General features: G+C 39.9%; 4 protein-coding genes across 4 annotated transcripts; 2 read left to right on the top strand and 2 right to left on the bottom strand.

The window, feature by feature from the left end:
• Positions 1 to 21: 21 nt before the first annotated feature.
• On the bottom strand, positions 22 to 2,880 carry cUnh12orf43 (chromosome Un C12orf43 homolog). Its single transcript, XM_079562856.1, has 6 exons — positions 2,755 to 2,880; positions 2,495 to 2,528; positions 1,903 to 2,001; positions 1,754 to 1,833; positions 1,181 to 1,262; positions 22 to 530 (listed from the first exon to the last, which is right to left on the bottom strand). The coding sequence occupies exons 1-6, from the start codon at positions 2,864 to 2,866 to the stop codon at positions 224 to 226; spliced, it is 714 nt and encodes a 237-aa protein (XP_079418982.1). The 5' UTR covers positions 2,867 to 2,880; the 3' UTR covers positions 22 to 223.
• Positions 2,881 to 3,952: 1,072 nt separating this feature from the next.
• Positions 3,953 to 6,458, bottom strand: unc119b (unc-119 lipid binding chaperone B). The gene is made up of 5 exons (XM_079566326.1): positions 6,134 to 6,458; positions 5,174 to 5,287; positions 4,938 to 5,046; positions 4,660 to 4,832; positions 3,953 to 4,583 (listed from the first exon to the last, which is right to left on the bottom strand). Exons 1-5 carry the CDS (start codon positions 6,345 to 6,347, stop codon positions 4,471 to 4,473), a joined length of 723 nt encoding a protein of 240 aa, XP_079422452.1. The 5' UTR covers positions 6,348 to 6,458; the 3' UTR covers positions 3,953 to 4,470.
• Positions 6,459 to 6,770: 312 nt separating this feature from the next.
• Positions 6,771 to 7,906, top strand: pop5 (POP5 homolog, ribonuclease P/MRP subunit). Its single transcript, XM_079562868.1, has 5 exons — positions 6,771 to 6,890; positions 6,954 to 7,096; positions 7,319 to 7,468; positions 7,544 to 7,627; positions 7,695 to 7,906. The coding sequence occupies exons 1-5, from the start codon at positions 6,871 to 6,873 to the stop codon at positions 7,793 to 7,795; spliced, it is 498 nt and encodes a 165-aa protein (XP_079418994.1). The 5' UTR covers positions 6,771 to 6,870; the 3' UTR covers positions 7,796 to 7,906.
• Positions 7,907 to 8,200: 294 nt separating this feature from the next.
• Positions 8,201 to 14,434, top strand: rnf10 (ring finger protein 10). Its single transcript, XM_079560667.1, has 17 exons — positions 8,201 to 8,755; positions 9,270 to 9,454; positions 9,537 to 9,736; positions 9,819 to 9,909; positions 10,001 to 10,185; positions 10,268 to 10,404; positions 10,497 to 10,651; positions 10,739 to 10,870; positions 10,953 to 11,184; positions 11,293 to 11,426; positions 11,540 to 11,657; positions 11,747 to 11,848; positions 11,931 to 12,068; positions 12,162 to 12,256; positions 12,335 to 12,392; positions 13,298 to 13,462; positions 13,538 to 14,434. Exons 1-17 carry the CDS (start codon positions 8,593 to 8,595, stop codon positions 13,615 to 13,617), a joined length of 2,370 nt encoding a protein of 789 aa, XP_079416793.1. The 5' UTR covers positions 8,201 to 8,592; the 3' UTR covers positions 13,618 to 14,434.
• Positions 14,435 to 18,467: the final 4,033 nt, after the last annotated feature.

The following is an 18,467-nucleotide window of genomic DNA, read 5'->3' as shown; positions in this document are numbered from 1 at the left end:
CAACAAACCAATGTGATGAGAAATTTTATTAAAAAATAACTTTAACTGTATTAACTGTATTATTTAGTCACTGGAGTAGAGGCTTGTGGACCTTAATGTATGTTACTTTTTTACTCACTGAACAGCAATGCTTTTCCACAATGTGTGCTGAAAACAGATTAAAGTATATTTTCAAAACAAGAACATTGAACATGATAGTTTGTTAACATGAAATTAAGCAAATTCAGGTCAAAACTCCTGATGTGGCCGTCTTCTTTTTCTTCTTCTTTTTGCGTTTTACTGTTTGCTCCTCGTCTTGGCCGTTATTGACGCTGATATTGTCTTTAGTGTGTTTTGAATCCTGTTGCCCATTCTCCCCTGGGTCAACTTTCTTCTTTTTCTTCTTTTTCTTTTTGACTTTTTCTTTTATTTCCGAGCTTGAAGTCTCTGGCGCAGCTGAATTGGTTGGAGGCAGAGTAGATGGTGGTAAAAGGTCTGAAATCGAAACAGCCGCCTCTCTAAAACGTGATTCCTTCTCACTGTCGCTGTCACTGTCAATATGAATGTTTTATTAGTTACAAGACAAATTAAACACAAAATGCATTCTAACAGAGAATGCCAAGTGGCTACCATTAAATAAAAAAATCATAAAAAGTGGTTCCTGAGAAGAAGAAGAGAAGAACGACAACACTATAGAACGGTGGTTCTCAAAGTGGAGGTCACAAGATGATTTGGAGACAATATTTTGTTTACATTTCTGACATTGAATTTGATGTATTTTTGATTCAAAACAGCATCTTTTACTGAAATAAATCAAATATCAAAATACTGTATCCAAACTAACATCTTTAAACCAGATTTTAAATGTTTTGCACATTAAATTATTATAAATGCTAATTACATGTTGTGGAGTGATTTGGGGGGTCACGGCCTGAAAGGTGTGGGAATCACTGCTATTGGAAGCTACAAGGTATTCCAGGCAATAAATAATAATAAATCCACCGATTTGCTCAAATAAATTGTATTTTATGGAGTGTATAAACTTTACTTATCTGTAATAATGAACACCACTCAAGAATCTTAATCATGAAACAGGTATTGTTTTGGCCATAATGTCAAGGAGTGAACGAGTATGATAAATACATTGGTATAAACAGTGCATGTGCAAGGAAGAGCGCACTTATAAAGTGTAAATAAGCACCTTGAGCTGGGAATACGACGTTTTGGGGGAGGCGGTTCTTGTGGTGTGTGTCCTGGGACGGATGAAGAAAAAAGACGAAACCCTAGAGAGAAAGGTTACATTTACTGAAGGAGCTCCTACTCATTTGGATATTAAGAAGGCGCACATGATTAAAAAAAAGCTTTGGTTTAAAATGGTAATAACATTTCCAGAGAGATTATTAGAGAGATATTGTGGGCAGGTTTTAAACTTGCCGACAACAAGGTACTGGTAAATAACGGGAGGATTTCAGAAAAACACCAGGTATGCTGCTACACAATTAAAAACACAAATACATTTCTTTAAACTGAATACTGGATTTGCTATCATTGTGGGTCGTTGTTTTGATTGGCAAAAAAGAGGCGCACTTGACCCAATCAGTGGCTAAACGTCTGTCCTCTTCAATTTCAACCCCAGGCCATCACTGTGCGCTCACATTAATCACACTGTAATATCTGGCTCCCAAGGGTACGAGGTTAATAAGGCATTAATGTAAGCAGACACTTGATGTAGCCTCACAAATGCTGGTTATTATATTCATAGTAATAACTTTACCTTCATCCTCATCATTCTTATCATCAGCAGTTTCTGTATTTACGCTGGGCCGGATGCAGGACTGCTCTTCTGAAATTAAACTGACCACGACCACATTCAACATTAGAAAAGGACATACATATTTGCTTTTTTTTCTCCATCATACCCACCTGTCAAGCATTGTGCCCAACTTCCTTGCCACATGTGTCTGGAAACCTTGTGTGACTTGAAGCTCGTTACAATCATGTTCATGGTCAGCGACAACAAAACTGCAGCAGAGAAACACATTCAATAGTTAAAGTAAACATGACACATTAGACACAATTTCTGCTTGAACATAGTAACACAATTTAAGATTTTGCCTAACTTTCCTTAGTTTGACCATTTTTGTGATGTTTATAGTTTCCCTTCCTTATTGGACGCTGACAGGAAGTGACATAGATAGAGGCAAACAATTTCAAAGTGTTGCCATGCCGACCATTTTAAATTAATGAGAAATGAGTGAATCTGCAAAAACATATATTGCACTTAAACAATGGCTTTTACGAACGAAGGTCTGGTTTGTTCATATCATTAGTAATAACTGCAGTTGTATGTATGTAAAGGGAAAAATGAGTAAATAAAACTAAAGTTTGGTAACTAGAAAACACTGTAAGATCACAAGTGAGACCAGATTAAATACTAAATGGTTCCTGTTACAGTAGCTTGATAATAAAAGATTGAGGTATTGACAATTATGGTTATGCAGAGGAATTCACTTACCGTTTTGAAGGTTTCTTGTTGTCACCTGCTGTGTCTGAAACAAATTTAATAATCCAGTTATGAAATTTGCCAAATTAGAAGTTTAGTGACACATCAGGCGATAATCTCCATCCGTGGCAGTCCTAGGCAACTAGTTTTAGTGCCAGCCCATGTCCCACAGTGTAGTAGTTTGTTCTTGCGCTCAGAGTTTGGCAGATGGTAGATTTGCTCCGTAAATGTGCGCAATTTTAAACGTTTTAGTAAGTTTGCAAGCCTCATACCTTTAGATTGTGTCGTCTGACTGTCCCACACAGCCTCCTGACATCGTTTCAGCGCCTCATCGTCGCTGCTGCTGGAGTTTTCCGCCGCCATGTCTGTAACGGAGGCCGCCATGATGATCCACGTGCTGCTGTCGTAGGTTTTGTTTTGAGCTAGGAATTATGGGATGTGTAGTTTTTACAGTTTTTTTTTTATTAATTATTTTTCATCACAAAATAATTTAAACAAGGCAATAATAGTTACATATGGTCTTTGTATGTTTCCAAAGATTCAAACCGTTTTCTAACTTTAGATTCATCAGGCATCAGGCATGCAGCAACATGTGCAACAGCAACTGGTGTGCTGTGTGGGTGATGTTAGTATAAAAGCTACATTTTATGGAAGTACCAGTGTTGCTTCGGAGGCATACAATGAAAGAATCATTACCATCTCATTGGTAGGCATTGTCATTTGTTTGTACTATTTGAGGTTGACAGCTCTCTGCCGAAGCACTGCATATGAATCAGCAAAAGTCAAATTTATAAGACTATTATTCAGTCAATAAAATTTTAAAAACACAACATTAAGAAGAGACTAAAAGCCACAGAGATAATTTCATATTCTGTTTCCATAACCACCCACATCACAAGATTACGTAAATGTTGTGAGATTTATGCCACAATCATAAAAAATAATAATAATAATAACTTCAAGGGCCGAAGGCTACACTTGTTCTTGCATGCGGCTCATATCAGTTCTAAGTTACCACCATTTCTATGAGAAGAGACGCACTATTATGCTATATGACATGTTGGTTGATGAGCTGCAGTTTCAGCCGACTCCTTTGGTCAAAGGCTTAACTTGTTCAACATATTTGTGGGCCTCTATGTATAGAACAAGGCACAGAACGATGGTGTTAAGCCTCTAGTGAAAATGAGATATGTATAAAGAAACGTTCATTCTTTTTTACTTTTGGAGCGCTCTTGTAATTTAACAGACTACGTAAATGATAAAAACATGAAGATGAGTGAAAATGTAAAATGATTTACTTTCTACAAAAAAACTCAGTAATCAAAGGGAAAATGGGATGCCATTGTTTGCAGACCTTCTATTATAGCAGATGTGTAGTGTATATTTGATACAAATGTTGACTAAACTGCAATTGATTAACATTCACAGTATTTTTTCATGTATTTGGCTGGGAAGATCATTTGCAACACAATGTTGTTTTGACAAGTCCTATATTGTATCTTGTTAAAAAGATTTCCTATTTTTATCCAAGTTCTGCACATGCTTCATACTTAATCAATCAACTACAGATATCATGACTGATCTACTTAAATTACGGTAACACATCAAATTAATGTCAGTTACAGAACAGAAACATAAATTCACTCTCAAAAACAGTTCAAATAAGACGATCTATAGGTCTACTGGATTGGCCGTAAAGGCGTGTCACAAAAGGGTCCCCATCCAGCAGAGACAGCAGAATGTAAGGCAACAGTTTAAAAGCAAAAGATGCTACAAACTCAAAAAGAGAAAGGTTTAAATTCCCCTGAGTCCTGGGATGTGAGCTCTGTGCGGGGCTGATGAATGGGCTCATATGAAGGCAGATGTGGTCGGCTGGTTTTGGAAATTGTTACTGTGCTTTGTCGTTTCTTTGTGAAAATACTTCAGCTCCTCCTCAGGGAGCCTCCGGAGAGATTTATTCCACATTGTAAATATTGCACACGTGTCTCTTACAGACCACCATTGTAGGCGTAGTCTGCCTTATTGTGCATGATGAGTTTGTTGTCCACAAAGTAGAAACTGTCTGATTTGGTCTCGTACGGATGATCCACCATTTGGCGAACTGGGATAAGAAGAAAACTTTGGTTAAAAAGAGTGTAAATAAAGGTACAAACACACAAAAAATTAGGGAAGCTTACTGAGATCCTCTGGAAGCTGTGGAAACTCATAGATATGTTCACATGTGTTGCGACTGTTGGGAATACAAAAGCCAAAGTCGAAGTCGAAGTTCTTTAGGAGACGTCCCTGGAAGTAATGCCTCTCAATCATTCGAAAACTGTTTATTGGTCGATCCCCAACTGTAAACTCAACTCTGAAATAAAAATACAAAATGAACTCAGAAGTATTACATGTCAATGATTAAGTGGAAATGAAACATAACACTCGACAGAGATAGGGCAGTCTTAGTTTTACTTACGTTGCACCAACTGTGCACAGTTTTAGAAAGGCTGGGGTGAACTGGTATCGCACAAAACGTCCAGCACTGAGGTCTATGTCTGCACTGTCTTCTTCTCCTTCTCCAAGACCTAATAGAAGAAAACATATTTGTCATTTAGTATGTCAAACTACTTCATGGAAAGTTATGTTATTGTCAATATCACATTTAAAAATTAGTCAATTCTTAACTAAAATGTTTAACGATAAATCTCTTACCACTATTGGGAGGTTTTGCAATTTCAAAAAGCACTGTTCCCGTCTCCAAATCCCTGATTTTGAATCGTGTAAAGTCAATGTTGAAGATGTTGTCTTCAGGTTTACACAAGTAATCTGAAACAAAAAATAATGTAATGAGAGAAATCAGGAACATGTCTGCTTTGAGGCAAAGGCTTAGGGACAAGCCACTAAGGTTTCAGTATCTGGTTCTTGGCAGTAGTGAGTAATGCTAATGGACCGTCTATCATCAGGAGAAACAAGGGAAGTATAACCATTGTCTCGGCGGGAAAAGTCCAAACAAACAAAGGCAGGTATTGAGCTTTTGAATAGTGTGGCAGAGGCATCCAGTGACAAAGATTTTTCCATGACAGAGCACACTCAAAAGGGGTAAAAGATTGTGAAAACTTAAAGCTTCAGGGGACAGCAGATTCTTTGAGCTTCTTTGTTGAATGTTGTCAAACTGATATGTGTTTGGCAAACAACTGAGCAAAGAAACTGCAGTGCAAACCAGATTAAAGTTCCCTACTTCCCCCCATTGAAAGAATCAGTAACTAAGGAAGCTTGGATTACCTTGACAACAGACAACACCGTGGAATTAGTGTGTGGCCAACATGAATGTGGCAAATCTTATTAAGACCAAACTAGTGAGGATTGCATTAGCTGTTGCAGTACCAAAACACAAAACGAGTTATGAAAAGACTGAAATATGACATAGCCTACGTCAGGGTGTGCACTCTAAATAGAAGAGAAAGAGCAAATCAAACCTGCATACATCTCTTTGTATTACTAAAGTAGAAATGCAGGACTTCAAGAAAGACAATTATGTTTGATAATTATCATGATGTAATGTTATCCTTGCAAAATGTACAATTATTAAACATAAAGTTATATCTATACTAAGGTGCAATAATTAACCAAATACGTTCGATTAGCTTCTTCTTCTACAAACAGTAAACATACCCTCGGTAACATCTCGAAGACCAAGGACGTGGTTTGGAGAAATATCTCTTCCCAGCGCCTTCAGCTCATCTTCGGTGACTACGGGCCACTTTTCCGTCTGACTCCGCTTCGATTTGAGCTTCTTCAGCATTCCCCCGACTGTCTTTCTTTCGGTGTCGACGTCCAATTGAGCCTTTTTTACTGTCGGCGTTGATTTGCTTCGAGAACTGTTCATGCCGGAGCGTTAAGCATTTGTAAAACACAGGTCTATAATTGTGTGTTTAATTTAGAAGCTACTCAAACAAACTGCGGGTGTAATTTCAAGATGGCGTTAACGCGTACGAAGAGAGGAGATGCGAGCCTCTGATTGGCTGAGAGCGAGGAGGGTTGCCAGGGTTACTAAAGGGATGTGACCAGATTACCTCAACGGACTTCTCCGTTTGCTGTGTTCACTTCTCTAAAACTTATCGTAGGAAATGTTTTAATGCATTCTACACGCGTTATTCTATATTCTGATACATGCTCAAGGATATGCGTTATGTAAAATATGAAAATAAATCCGTGGGAATTGTAACAAGGCATTTGCTCTGTCGTCGGTCAAAATCGTGCTGCCTGGGTATACATTTTAAACTCACCCCTCCATCCAGCCCACCCTGCAGTGATACCGTTCATCCAGTGAGGGGCGCTAATGCGATTTGTAGTAGGAGGAGAAAACTTTGTTGACGGAAGTTTTTGCAAAGAAGAGGCATGTGGCAGCGATGGTGCGCGTAAAATCGAGGTAAACGTGGGTTACATCTTTGTTTAATTAGTATTAGTATCTCTAATCGCTCTTTCCCAACAGATATTTATTGTGCGAAGTCAATGCTACGGACAGAAACCTTCTGCTGCAGCTGGATGATCGTGCAGTCACTGCGGCTGTGAAGGATGTTGTCCAGCGCATACACGGCGATTACGGGGCAGCCCTCTGTAGTTTTGGATTCTCCGGTAAACTGCTGGTGCACTATAATCCATGACAAGTTACTTTCAGATCCCACGGTTAGATGATGAAGCATTTTATTAGGGTGTTCAGTAGCCTATGAGCTTTGCCGTTGTTAAAGTTGGTGTTGAAATAATAATAACAGAAATAAAATTGATCAGTGTCACTATCAGAGCTTGTATTTTTAAAGTGAGTATGGTATTGATATGTCGTCTCTCTTCTTTCCCTAGTGAAATACCTGAATGCTGTCACTGGAATCATATTTCTACGTTTTCCTAAAAGGTGTTACAAACTTCTTTGGTCGGCTTTACCTTTTATTACTAGTATTGAAGCAAGAGGAAAGAAAATAACATGTTTTCTCAACTGCATCTATGTGGGAGGTAATTCATTCCCTTTAGTAAGTTGAACTGTTTGAAGCTTTTATGTATTGACTGTTTGCATTTGTGTTATGTCAGGAACAATTAGAACATGCCAAAAGTTTCTGATCCGATATAATGCTCACCAGCTCCGTCGGATGCTCCCTAAGTGTAAAAATGAAGGTACGCTGTGAATGTCTATGTTATGCTTTACAGTTTATGATTCTAACTCTGGAGTTGTTTTGTTTAGAGGAAAGACGTGACGTTCAGCAAGCAATTTTGGACTGCTGTCTCACACGAAACCACACAGATGAATCTGAAGATGCACTTGAAAGTGAAGAAGATGAGTGATGACAGTAAACTGGACCATTCTGCATTCATAATTTAAGACTACATTTTGTCTTGTTTGTCTTAACACAGACATTATCATTACAAAATGTACTCTGTGTGTATGCCAATGAGTCAAAAATGTACATGTATATTTGTTACATTTTATATTTTGTCTTATTATTATTATTATGTTTATCATGATACTACATTAAATGTTGTATGTGGATGGCATTATATAATGTATTGCTCCACATGTTTGGAAAATGACTTTTGGTTGCTTACAATTTTTTTTGCAGCAATAATAGAATTCTAAATACATGTGTAAATATCATAGAAGTAAATATCAGCTTGGAGATGATTGAGACTGCATTTCCCAGAATTCATAGTCCACTTTCGACCAATCAGAAAGTAGGCTGATGGTACAAGAAACATACGGGTCCTTTAGGTCTCTGTCTGGCGACCCGTCGCCATTAGTGCAGCTCTGTTTGGACAGATATCTTTTTTAGCCCAAATCTTCAAATTAGCGCGTTTGGGGACTTTGTTAAGTGCCCAACGCCTTTTGTAGAGGCGTACAGTGTTCGTCTACCGAGGGAGGAGCGCATTTTCAGGGGTTTAGGCCCCGCGTGGCGAGTTTTCGTCCTCTCTTCTATAGCCTGCTCAAGTTGAGACGCCAATATCGTGTCTCTTATTTTTTCTCGGTTTGTCTAGTTGCAAAGATGTCGCCGTAATGGGGTCTCCGTGTTTGACAGAAATGATTCAGGGCCGTTGCCGCCTGACCCGCACTCACTGCAGCCCATTTTCTTTGTTTTTTCTGTTTGATGCTAGAGAGCTCAGCGGCTCTCAGCTCGGAGCTCGGCCTCTGCACCGCTCACTGTACGGAGACAAATATGGAGAAAAATCCCAACAACAACACCAGCAACAAGGTTCCGCCCCGTTCCAGCTCCACAGGCCCTACACTGGGCGAATCTAAACCCAAAACAGGTGAAGCACCGCACCAACTGCACTACAGTCACGCTTAAGTTCAGCACCAGGACTGGAGGCCTGTGGGGCCTCGCAGTTACGCACACGCAGCTGTTTATCAGAGACCTACGTCGCTGTCAAGTGTCAAAACATTTGACCCAGAATCTGTCAGATCTACACATTCATAATACAGTCTCATAGACTTCTCAGTTAAACAGTTATGTCTGTTGGGCAGATCGGGAAAAGACTTTTTATTTGGCTTTAAAGTGTTTGAAAGAATTTCTCCCCACACACGCCCACTTCCAGACCAACTATTTTCAATTTACATAATGTTATTCTGATTTTTGACTGTGGGATCACTACAACAAAACAAGTGTCATGTGTAAATTATATATGTATTTAAATTTAAATATATATTTTAATATTAATATTTGTGTGTATTTAGTGGAAACAGAGTTGATATGTTTAATTGCTACTTGTTTCAAAATACATTTAAATTTTAGACTTGGTAACACGATGCTTTTACTCATTCCAGAGAATAAGAATAATGGAGGCTCGAAGCGGTACAACCGCAAGCGGGAGCCTTCTTTCCCCAAAGTTGACAGTTTCTCTGGTTCACGACGCACCAATCCACAGAAAAGCAAAAGTTTTGACAAGAGACCCCCTCAGAGAGGCGCAGGGCGCCAATATGGAGCTACAGGTGGAGGACGACGGGAGGAGGTGTGTACCACATTTCTGAACCTCATTTGTACTTTTATCAGCTGACTTTGTGTGGTATGAATCTTTTCTTTGTCCTCTATAGGTAGCAGAGACACGCCGGGCCGAGTTTAGCCCGGCTCAGTTTGCTGGACCTAAGAAAATAAGTTTGAACCACCTGCTGAACTTCACGTTTGAACCACGTGGTGGGACCGGTGGAGATGTGGGCCCCTCCTGTTGGGGGCGTCGCAACAAATGGGGCCACAAGCACAAGCCCTTTAACAAGGAACTTTTTCTGCAGGCCAAGTAATCACTGCTTACACACAACATCTACTATACTCTAATACGTTTAAATTTAAAAGTGATCAATTTCATGTTTGTCTTGCAGTTGTCAGTTTGTAGTAGCTGATGACCAGGACTACAAGGCTCACTTCACTGATCCAGACACACTGGTTAACTGGGATTGTGTGCAGCAAGTGGTATGTGCAACATGCTACTGTTTAGTCCTAAGTATGAATCACTGAGATTGTTGAGTTTTCTTTATTGAAATGCTACTTTTTCTATTTTCAGCGTATTTACAGTCATGAGGTGCCATCTTGCCCCATCTGCCTCTACCCTCCTGTGGCAGCTCACATCACTCGCTGTGGACACATTTTCTGCTGGCCTTGTATGCTGCACTTCCTGTCTCTTAGCGACAAGAGCTGGTCCAAGTGCCCAATCTGCTACGAGGCTGTCCACACTGGTGATCTGAAGAGGTAATTACAAGCAGGCTCAACATTTTTCATTTTGTGGAAATAAAGACATGACTATTTGTGTGTTTTGTTTTCTTTTTTGCAGTGTTGTTGCAATGGAGACGAGGCAGTATCTGGTTGGTGATGTCATAACTATGAGCCTGATGCGGAGGGAGAAAGGAGCCTTGGTGGCACTTCCCAGCTCACAGTGGGTGAAAGTGGAGGAACCTGTTCGCTATGGAGGTAAAAAGAACACATTTTTGGTGCAGAATATTTGACCAAATGTGTAGGGATAAACTTTTATAAAACTTTTTTTTTATGTTGTTTCTTCTTAGATGCAGGTCTCAGCTCATACTCCAAGCTGCTGCTGATCTCCCCTGAGCAGGCCTTGGACATGGTGGTAGAAGAGAAGGCAGTCCTGCAGTCTCAGCTCGGCCAAGAAGAAGACTCGCAGAGTTGCTTCATCCAGAGAGCCCTCTGTCTTTTAAAGGTAAGTACCGTACTTAATATTGTATTCTTTACCAACACAATGTCACAGGATTGAAGTCTGTTTTAATCAATTTTATTGCATTTGTAGGAAAGGGAGGAGGGATTGTTGAAGCAGCAGAAATCAAGCGCAGCTGACAGTTTTGACTTGTCCTCGTTGACTCTTGAAGAACCACCTTCTCCAGTCGAGGAAGTGGTTATAAATAGCAGCAGCAGCACTAAGGTAAGGTTTTCTGGATTAAAAGTACGACGCATTATGTAAATTTTTTGAATGAAACTAGATAAAGTGTTGTTTGAACCTGTAGCCGGTGCTGCAGTACGCCTCAGCGTTTGACGATGAAGTGTGGGAACCGCCAGAGGATGGCTCTGAGGAGCCACAGCTCCCTGAAGGAATCCTGGAGAGTGTTCTGGAGGAGCTTCCAGAGACTGAGCCCGAACCTCCTGAGGACATGCCAGTGGAAGCCTCTGTGTGCCAGTCAGACGCCAGCCGCCCCTCTACTAATATGGTGCATGGACCCTACTACTATTTCTATCAAGGTGTGTAAGCGTGTGTTTGACTGATCTCAGCTTTCTGTCCATCAATCATGTATGGCTTTGAATTGTGTTTCTAAATTAATTGATAAAACAATCCGTTACGTTTTTAAGCTGACGACTGCCAGCAGATGTTCCTACATCCTGTGAATGTACGCTGCCTGTTGCGTGAATATGGCAGTCTGGAAGCCAGCCCTGACACCATCACTGCGAAGGTGGTGGAGATCGTAGGACACACAGTCACTGAGGTAAACAATATTATGAAGCTGTATGCACTCAGACAAAATTGGTTCTTCTGATTTATCATCTATAGGGTACAGTTGGTCTAGTACTTGTTTCAATATATGTTGTTTTATTCCAGGACATCCGTCGCAGACATCGCTATCTGGCCCATCTGCCCCTCACATGCGAATTCAGTATCTGTGAATTGGCTTTACAGCCACCAGTTATCTCCAAAGAGACTTTGGACACTTTTGCAGGTTGGAAACATAGACCTTGAGATATAGTTTTATGAAGGTTGTTCCTTGATTGTGAATGTCTAAATGAATCACTTTTTCATTTTTCTCAGATGACTTGGAGAAAAGAAAACGTCTGAGACAAAAGAAGGCGAGGGATGAGAAACGCCGTGAGAAGCGCATTGAAATTGAAGAAAACAAGAAGCAGGGAAAATGTATTACTTTTACTTTCAACAACTCTTGGATACTGCTTATTGATAATATGAATTAATGATTCTAAATGTTGTCTTTGCACAGACCCGGAAGTGCATATTGGACTCGAAAATCTGCATCATTTCCCAGCGTTTGGTTCCCCTCCGTACAACTACAGCCCACCAGTCCAACCTGACTTCACCTTTGCTCCTGCCTCACCTCTCAGCAGCAGTCCTCCCACTGGTTAGATCAAAATAATTATCTTATGTACTGTACCCTCAGGATGGATATATATATATATATATATATATATTAAATGCATATATACACATTTAGATGGGATGGTATTTCCAAGTCTGAATGGTCAAAGCGCCTCTTCACCTGTTGTGGGAAGTATGGAGGACGACAGCCACTGCATGTCCTTTGCACAGGTCAGTGAGGATGGAGGCTAATATGAGGCTGAATTTGAGTAAATTGGTCAGAAATTGTGATCTTTGTGTTTTGTTTAGATGCTGAGAGATGGAAAGGCCAGGGTTGATTCTGGACACAGAATTGTTCCCAAGAAAGGCAAGTTATGATTATATTTGCAGAATTTATTCACAGATTTATGCTTGCAGTAAAGGGGTTGAGTGTATGGTTCAACATGAGTCGATTAACACATGTTGGAGTGCCATGTGGATCAAGCCGAGACCTGCATATACTTTAAAGTAGTCAGTCCATGTTCACACACTGACACCAGACGTCACATCAGCCACGTAACAAGGATCAGCTGTTCAACGATCTTATTCCCGATGACAACGGACATCGACCTGTCAATGCGCCGACACGCACACATGTACATGCACACTTCCCTCATGTTACATGCCGGTCACTCCTCTCCCTCATGGTTGAATACAGTGAGGCTGATGAACGCAAAGCGAGGAGAAATACAATTTAATCAGCTCAAGGGGAGGAAAGTTTCACTGCAGCAGTCCAGGAAAGAGAGACTTACCTCGATGATTTAAAGTTGATCCATTGTGCCTCGTCTTCACACAAAAAAGAGGCGTCAGAGCGAGAGTAGTTTGGCCCGAGGTCGGCCGCATTCACAACACAGCTGCTCCGAGATCACCTGTTTCAGCCGCACTCTGAGCGGCTGTTTAGACCGACGTAAAGTCCTGCACTGACCCAACAGTGCCGCTCTCAAGTCGAGAGCCCCTTTAGGTCGACCAGAGAACTAGAGCCTGTATGAAAACGCCCTGTTTTTCTCAATATTTTAATGGATTATTACCGAAGACTAGACTATAATCATACATGAAAGGGATAGTGTATTTTTCTTGCTCTGCACATGTTCTTGACGTCATTGGGCTCAACTACTATAGAGGGTGGATAATATTACAGGTGCTTTGTAATGTCTTTCCTGTCAAACCGGTTTGTTGAATGGGAATCCTTTGAGGCTTTGTAGAAGTCCGAATAATAATAGTTTTTTTCTTCAGATGCGCTGTTGGCTCCACCTTCCGCTGACAGCGATGGAGAGAGTGACAACTCTGACCGGGTCCCAGTGCCTAGTTTCCAAAACTCCTTTAGCCAGGCTATTGAGAAAGCACTTCTGGAGCTGGACTCTGGCCCAGCTTCTTCTCCACAACCTGTGGTTGAACCAGGTTTGTTTAGTGGCACAATGTGTATTTGTTTTTTTAATAGTCATGTGTTTGGATGATAATGTCTTTCTTTATTAGTTCCAGATGATAAAGGAGGAAAGAAGAAAAAGAAAAAACAGAAGCTTCTTTTCAGCACCTCGATGGTCCACACAAAGTAGACAGTTTATTTTCTTGAGTTGCAAATCCCTTCACTGCCTTTTGTTCATGCATCCCCTTTTCAACTAAGCTATGGAAGCAGGGTTTCGTGTGTAGCCAAAGTTATTGCTTCAGGCTGTTTGAGCCAATGCATCTTCAAATGTCCTGCTATGAATTTTACTTCAAACCAGAAAATCAAAGCTTTGCAGCAGTTTGTTTCCTTGACGTCTGTTCAGTAATATATAGCCCATTAGCTAAATGAAGCAAGCACACAACCCGCTTCAGAGACTGAAGCCAGAGTTGCGCAGCCGCGAAGATGGCGATGCTGCTGCATTTTCTGAAGTTTGTAGGACTCATTATCAAAGGGTGGCTTTATTTACTTGCAGTCAGCCAGCTGCGGATACAACACCCTTTGAAAATGAACCATGACGCTTGGTGCTTTCGAGGTCTAAAAGTACAAATTGATCAGTGTTAACATTGAAGAACTATATTTTCATCCTTAAAAAACAAATGCTTTAAAGTAAACTAGTGTTGATTATTCTTACCAGATTTCCCTTCATCAACATCTTAATTTAATCTCTCAGTATTGAGAAAATGGGTGTACAAGAATAGCTAATCCACAGATATGCACTTTTTTCTCAGTTTCATGTTTAGTAGAAGGATTACTAACTTCACCATTACTCTGTTTATTGTCAGTGTTGGACTGTGACGGGTGCTGACGGATGAGATTGTTTGTGAAAAATAAGAGGGTTGATTTTATTTTGGTTGAAGCTTCTAAAATACACATTTATTTTGAACCTATGTATTGGCTAGTGTTCATAACTAGTCTGTGAAATAAACATTTATGCACAATCAATACTTGCGTTCTTGATTTTCCTCCAGACTTGGAATAGGATTGTCGGGATATAAGATTGCTTTTGCGCCACAAGAGGGCAGCCTTTATGGTTTTCTATTAAAAACTTTTTATTATTGTTATTGAATGTGATTATTGTAAACTGTCTGCAGCTGGCACCATCTAGTTCCTCGGTATTTTATTCCAAGACTTGTCCTTGTATGGCTGAATGCAAGTTGAGAAGAGGGAGGCTGACTACTTAGCTCCACCTCAGACCGGATGTTACAATAATTTACCTTGCAAATACAACTCGAGGAAAGGTTTCGTACGTCTATCTTTTAGTTTCGATAATAGCTCACATTGCCTTCAATATTGCGCATTGTGATGGAACTACACATTATGTCCATATTCATTGCTGTTAATCTGCATAGTGTGACATTAAATAATCTGTCTTTATTTTCGACCTCATCACTCATAATATTCGATTATACTTTCTGACATGTGCAATCGTGTTCACCCCATGGCTGTATTCGTATTTAAACGCTTTAACAAGAACATTTTCAGCTTCTGTTATTGTGGCAGGACGTACCGGAAGTCATTGCTCCGATCCACGCGCTCTTGACGCACGGCTCTCTCCAGTCGGACTCGGCGCTGTCTGTCCCTCTGTCAACAACACTGCAACCTGAGACGGGATAGCCACTGCCACCGCTCGGCTAGCGCACTTAACCAGCTAACTTAGCTCCTCTGCTAGCCATAAACTCACGCAAGAGTTACAACTTTGGAATACACTCGCTTTGTAAAGTGTTTCTCGCGCGCCCGGAGTCGCTTCGAGAGGAGTAGAGATGTCTTTCCCGTTTGGTGAGTTGTCTCCACTTTGGATCAGCGACAGCAGCGAAAGACAGGTTCAGTCAGTCAGTAGTGTTTCCATTTTGCGAGTTCAGCCTCTTTGAGTCGTTAGCTCACAGTTGCTAGCCAGCCAACTGTTGATAGATTAATTCATTAGTGATTGGCGCACGGGGGTTACGCCGCGTCTCGCTCCAAGTGCGCATTCAACAATTGGCCACGGGTAGTTTCTGGTTTTAAACTCATCCCTGGCTGTAAGTAGGCCACCTCTCCTTGAATCAACTCTGGGTAACGTGCCCGACTCTAGGTAAAGGGAGGCTGAGCAGGCAGAGAGAGGTAGCACTTGTTGCATATCTGGACTCAGCCATTATGTTAAGCATGGAAAAGAAGAGGAAAACTGGGAAGCTTTTATCTATCTACTTAAAACTATTGGGGGAGATTAAACAAAATGTGTCAAAACAATTAACAGCTGTTATGGAGATAGTTCCCTTGTAACTATAAAGATGTATATTACCTGTCTTTACATTAAGAGTAACTAAATTTTTTTTTTTTTTACTTTTTGTTTATTGACAAGTCAGAACAACAAGCCACAACAAAGGTCTTTGATTTTTCAAAAAAAAATTCCCTCCTCCCCAGAGTAACTAAATTCTAATGATGTAATACAATATTTCCGATTTATCCACCCTGTCCAGAAAGAAAACTAGTTTACAGTAAAGTGTTCACTTGGTCAAAACTTTACACATATCTTTACTTTCGTCCTGTAAAAATGAAATTTGGTTTGTAATTACAAAAACACAAGCCACTGTGGTCTGAGAACTTTATGTCTGAGAGTGTCCTCCTCTATGTTAAACATTACTTAAGGAAATACTACACTTGTGCTTTCATGCTGTGTTTTGTTTGTGCATAAACTTCCTCGACTATAACTGGCCTAACCAGGTTATGATACATGTTCCAAAAGTAATAATAATGTCAGCACTATGACTTATTCAGTGATGGACTAATAATAGTTTGCATTCCCAGTCTGCACTTTACAGATTACTAACAATTGCAAGGAGTTCAAGCTTTTATTATTATTATTTTATTCCTTCAGCCAGTCATGTCAATATAATAACCCTCGATGCAAACATACTTCATAATCCTAAGTGTTTTCCCAGACATCTCTTCCACTGAATGTTTAGCATTCTTTCTAAGCAGAGGCATTTCCCGTCAATATCTGGTTCAACTATTGAAATCACATCAGTTTTGTAGCACTGACTGTCTGTGTAACCAGTTGACTCCCAAAACACCAAGGACTTTCTGCATTATCATCATTTACACAAGTGACAGAACTGGACAGGGTTACATTCCTAATCTGTGTATTTATTGTTGTATTATAGATTAAATGAAAGATTAAATGTCTTCATGCAGTGATTTTTTTTTTGGGGGGGGCAGTGACTTCATTGACTTGTTGCTAAACCAGAGCTCAATGTTGTGTCTATGGTTAACAAGCTATGATTGTCACCAAACCTATTTTATATGGTTCAGCACTGTACCTGATTGACAAATATTAAAACAAGCATGAGAACCTATGGCGGCGGCATGTGGCAAATGATTTCCCTGTGTATTTAAGTACGGCTCAAATGTATGGGTGTGACGCTGTTTACTCTGGTCTGTGTCAGTGCAGGCGGACTCTTCTAAAGCATTTGTCGTAGATATGGCAGAGATTTGCCCAACACAGCAGTAGCCTTTGACACTTAAGCTGAAAAAAATCTACATTTCTGTCTTTGGTTAGGTTTTTATTTCACTCAGTGCACATTTTAAACAGAATTTCATAAAGATAATATTTTAAACATGTAGAAGTCTCCCTTGGGGGCACGAGGATGTACCTGTAGCTCTCAGCAAAAGCCTTAAGAAGTGACTTTTCCACCTCATAAAATATTTCACCTAAAAAAAACTAATAATTTGACTAAATCATGGGAAAAACAGGTGTAAACCCTGGCATTTGGACTTGATTGTGATTAACCTTGCTGCCCCTGACATGTATGTGTTTTCTTTCCTATAGGTTACTGCTCCCTCTTGTGATATGACATCGCTGCTGGGCCACAATAGAAATCAAAGCTCCTCCTCAGACGGCTAACAGGTAAAAAGTGCTGACACATTTCATAGTGTTGGGTTTGCCAAAGTTTTCTTTTTCCTCCCAGAAAAACATGTTTGAGCCTGAATAACAGAATGTCTCCGCACATGTGGAAAGCATTATCAGATGTGAGGAGGAGGACGCTTAAAGAGCTACAAACATTCACAGCTTTTGCAAACCAAGCGCAAAAAAGAAGAAAAAAAAAGCTTTTTGCTGTGTAAAATTAGCAAATATCATAAAACCTTATTTTCACACTTGCACGTAAACAACATCAGCTGGGTTAAAGTTCTGCAACCACTCAACGACGATGCTGTGTAAGAAACATATGACACTGTAGCTAATTTGTGGCAACATTTTATTAAAATGTCTGCCTATGAAAAAAAGTATTTCTGTTGCAAGCTCCTTTTCTCCACACTTTACTCTGAGTCAGAGTCAGAGTCATTTGCAAACTATTACTTTCTGTTGTTGAAAAAAGCTTTCCGCAAACAAAGGCAGAAAAAAAAAACTGTTAATTTTATTACTCCATTGTCTTCAAATGTAAGAGTCTCTGGAGTATAATTGTCAATGCATGTGTGGAAAGTTTCAGCCTGGTGTAAACATGCAGAGAATAACTTAAGTTATTCAAAGGAAAACCATGACTATCTCAAGATTCCCTTTGTTTTGTTATATAAGCAACATTATTCCCCCTGCCACAAGTCCTTCACTTTTGAGTTACTTGCCTGCTTGGTTAAAAGCCTTCTGTCAATAATTCTCTTTTGTGGTAAATGTGATTCAAATGGTAAATGAGCTTCTTTACTATATTATAAGTAAAGCCCATAACATTTTTTGGAAGCATGCCAATTTTAGCTTGTAACCAATTTACTTTTGCCACTTAGGGCATTTGAATTTAATAATTCTCATTTTCTATTTTGTATAGAATTAGTTGTATGTTATTGATAAAATTGTATAATAATTAGGAATAAGCATAAATACATATATTGCATTATCTGAACAAATTTGTGTTGTGAAATCCTTTCACTTTATTTGGAGTCCAATAAAGTGCCTCGTCAATCACAATGGCCACTCCTATTACAAAGTTCTTGGCC

This window comes from Gobius niger (assembly GCF_951799975.1).
Source record: "Gobius niger genome assembly, chromosome: 1".
NCBI classification, from domain to species: Eukaryota; Metazoa; Chordata; class Actinopteri; order Gobiiformes; family Gobiidae; genus Gobius; species Gobius niger.
The sequence above is the reverse complement of the archived record's forward strand: the minus strand, read 5'-3'. Positions and strand labels throughout refer to the sequence as shown.